Genomic DNA, 3,381 nt, shown 5'->3' with positions numbered 1-3,381 from the left:
AAATTAAATTACATTAATTGAGAGATTAGTTTGGCGCGTAGAGCTTTGGTTAAGACTTGGATTGGATTGTGAAGGAAATTCAATTAGATTCACGCCCAAATTTATCGTCAAAATTAATGACAGATTAAGGAATTTGACGATATATTATTTGGATGATGAAAAATTATGTCAAACCGACGAAAAATTTGACGATATTATGCCGTTCTAAATTTAATGGTAAATTCAGAGATAATCAATAAATTTTTTGTAGTGTAAAATATGAGATGAGAACATATATGAGAAATGTATGGTATTATCTAGAGGTGTAAGTTACCGAACCGAACTGAAAAATACCGTAAAACCGAACCAAAAATTACAACAACCAAATAAAAAACCGAAAAAATTGGTTTTTTTTTTGTTTTTTTCGAATTAAACCGATCGATTCGGTTCGGTTTTTGGTTGCTCTCTTTCCCTTTCACTCGCGCAGCCTCACTCACACAGACACCCACTTTCCCTTCCATCTTCCATTCTTCCTCCTCCATGCGGCCACGACTGAGAGAATAAGAGGTTGAGAGAGCCAGAGAGCCAGAGAGCGTCATCCACCATCAAGGAATCCCTCCACCGTCGCTCGAAGCCGTTGCAAGTCATCCGTTCATCTCTATCGCTCGAAGCCGTCGCAAGTCATCAGTTCATCTCGCCATCGCAAGTCATCCATTCATCTTCGTCGTAGACTCGTAGGTGTAGTAAAGGGCAGCGCCGTTGTGTAGCCAGAAGCCCAGAAGCATCATCCAGTTCGCGCCCTCCACCGTCGCTCGAAGCCGCCGTCCAGTCATAAGCCGTGGCAACAAACCCTAAGCGGAGCAGCACTCCAGTCGCCGAGCAGCACTCCCATCCCAGTTTTATTTTTTTGCTTTTTTTTTTACTAATACCTGCATTATGGGCTTAAACTTTAAGAATAATGTTGTGTTGGAATACTGTGTGCTGCCCCAGGACTGCTTTTTCATTTCTGTGGTTATCAGAAACAAACCTGCGTTGTTGGACAAGCCTGTAGCTGTATGTCACTCAAATAATTCGAAGGGAACATCTGAGATTTCCTCTGCAAATTACCCAGCTCGTAGTTATGGTTGGATATATACCAATTTATATATAACTCAATCAGCCATATTGTTTGCTCAGTTTTTTGGTTTCAAACTATGCTCTATGGTTGAAGATCCTGAACTTTTGGCTTCATCAATTAGAAAAGAGATCTATGAAACCAATAGGTGTACAGCAAGTGCTGGTATAGGGGGAATATGCTTATGGCTCGTATTGCTACTAGGACTGCAAAACCAAATGATCAATGTTACACAACTCCAGAGAGAGTATGTTTTGGAGTATTATGTGATTCACAACCTTATATCTTTCTTTCTTGTTCGTAAGCAAATTTTACTTATCTCATTTAGCGATAATAGTGTTTGTGCCATGAATTTTATGCTGAATCTCATATCCTTGTATATTTGCAGATCATAGTATCGATGTACTTGGTGCACTTGTTATTCTCTTTTTTTATTGTTGTCTATTATTCTTTATTTATAACATTTAAATGAGAAATAGCTCTTTTGTTCTTGATGGCAATTGGTAGTTGTAGAGATTATCTTCTTATTAAGTTCCATTACATATGTAGATTTTGCTCAAAAGTGATAATTCTAAGTTTCACTTGTATTGTGTATTATTGGAAGTGACTCTTTATGGTTCACTAGGAAGAGCTTATGATAGTTTATGTTCAATGTTTTCGATATATCTTATTCAATAACCTCTGGAACTTTTTTAGATCCCATTTCCGTTCTCAATGGACGATGGATGAAGTTTCTCTCCATCTATAATTTATTTGGTGATGTATAATTTTTCAGATCTTCATGAAAATCATTTTAAACAACTTTGCAATGCACTTTTACAAATAAAACATTTTTCGGAGTTTGTTCAGCTCTTTCTTCCTTCAATTGTTCCCTTGACTTCATAATTGATAATGCTAATATATGAATTTGTTATGGATGTGAAAGAATCAAGGTGGTGTTTGAGGTGGACACGTTGTATTTGAGAAGTAACATGTGGCAACTATGCTTGGGAGGTGTACACGTTGCGTTTGAGAAGTAACATGACATATTCTACATTGTTCTCACTTCTAAGAATTCTTAAAGCATTATTATTATTATTATTATTATTATTATTGTTGTTGTTATTATTATTTCTTGAACATGTTTTAATGCTGAATTTGTTGTTGGAAACAATACTTTTAGTGCTGATTTTTCTTAAAGCATTATGTTTATGTTTATAATCTATAATTCTATATTGATTTTTTTGTTTTGTTTTTGTAGAAATTGTACCAACCGGGGAAGATGATGATGAGTCTGGTGTAGATTCAGATTAAACATGGTGGCTGTTTGGTTTTTATTTGGTTTAAAGTGGCTGTTTAGGTTTTTAGTATATTTTAAAATGCGTTTGTTTTTGTTGTTTGCTAGACATTTTTAATTGTTTTTGTTTTATGTTTAATTGTTGTGACAAGTTGAATTTGTATTGAATTTGGATGTGATATAATCTTGTTATTCTAGATTATTGATGGTTTTAAACTTGATTTTATAGTAATTTAAATTCTGATTATTAATTTCAAAAACCGAAAAAATCGATCAAACTAAACCGTTATTGGTTCGGTTCGGTTCGTTTCGATTGTCCAAATAATAACAAACCAAACGGTTGACATCAGTGAAAAACCAAACTTATCGATTCGATTAATTTTCGGTTCAAAACCGAACCAAACCGAACCGATTACACCCCTAGTATTATCCCATTATAAACTCGGATATATGAGAAACGTATATATCCTCCAATAATAATATGAGAAAAATATGAGGATATCACTAAAAATATTTGAACGACTCAAGGGTCAAGACCTTTTTCAATAAAGCTAAACATTTATTATTTTAACTAGTTTCACGTGTGTTATTATTTATATATATTTCATTAATAAAAAGTGTATATGAACCAAAATTCTGAGAATCCAATTGAATTGGTCCATTCAATTGAGTTAATTAAGAATTGGTCAGTAAATCGATTCGATTGAAGTAAAAAATTAATTAGTAATGAATCGATCAAAGAATAAAAAATTTAATGAGAAAATTAGTTAATTAGATAAATCGATACATTCTATTAACAGTTAACCGGTTTAAAATAATAAAACATAAAAAAATATTTTTTTCAAAAAATATATATTTATAAATATGTTATTTTATTATATTCAATTCAATTCTGATTGAATCTCAGTTGAGTCTCTAAATTTTTAAATTTTTAACACTACTAAATTAATGACCGATTCAATTTTGAGAAACTTGAAGTTAACTCACTATTATATATAAATCACTTGTGCAA

General features: G+C 32.8%; 1 protein-coding gene across 3 annotated transcripts; it reads left to right on the top strand.

Annotated features, from left to right (window-relative positions):
- LOC107648614 (DNA repair protein REV1-like) lies at window positions 442-2,570 on the top strand. Of its 3 annotated transcripts, none has more exons than XM_016352420.2 (2): window positions 442-1,340; window positions 2,334-2,570. In XM_016352420.2, exons 1-2 carry the CDS (start codon window positions 916-918, stop codon window positions 2,356-2,358), a joined length of 450 nt encoding a protein of 149 aa, XP_016207906.1. In that variant the 5' UTR covers window positions 442-915; the 3' UTR covers window positions 2,359-2,570. The 3 variants fall into 3 exon arrangements, with proteins under 3 accessions (XP_016207906.1, XP_020974983.1, XP_020974979.1); XM_021119324.1 differs by having other exon boundaries at window positions 442-1,389; XM_021119320.1 differs by having other exon boundaries at window positions 442-1,393.

This window comes from Arachis ipaensis, chromosome B01, assembly GCF_000816755.2.
Source record: "Arachis ipaensis cultivar K30076 chromosome B01, Araip1.1, whole genome shotgun sequence".
Lineage (NCBI taxonomy): Eukaryota > Viridiplantae > Streptophyta > Magnoliopsida > Fabales > Fabaceae > Arachis > Arachis ipaensis.
The sequence above is the reverse complement of the archived record's forward strand: the minus strand, read 5'-3'. Positions and strand labels throughout refer to the sequence as shown.

Bases quoted from the DNA above. Each gene is read 5' to 3' on its own strand.
- LOC107648614 (XM_021119320.1), top strand. From the start codon at position 916: ATGGGCTTAAACTTTAAGAATAATGTTGTGTTGGAATACTGTGTGCTG. The intron at 1,394-2,333 runs GTAAGCAAATTT...TTGTTTTTGTAG, and splicing joins TATATCTTTCTTTCTTGTTC to AAATTGTACCAACCGGGGAA.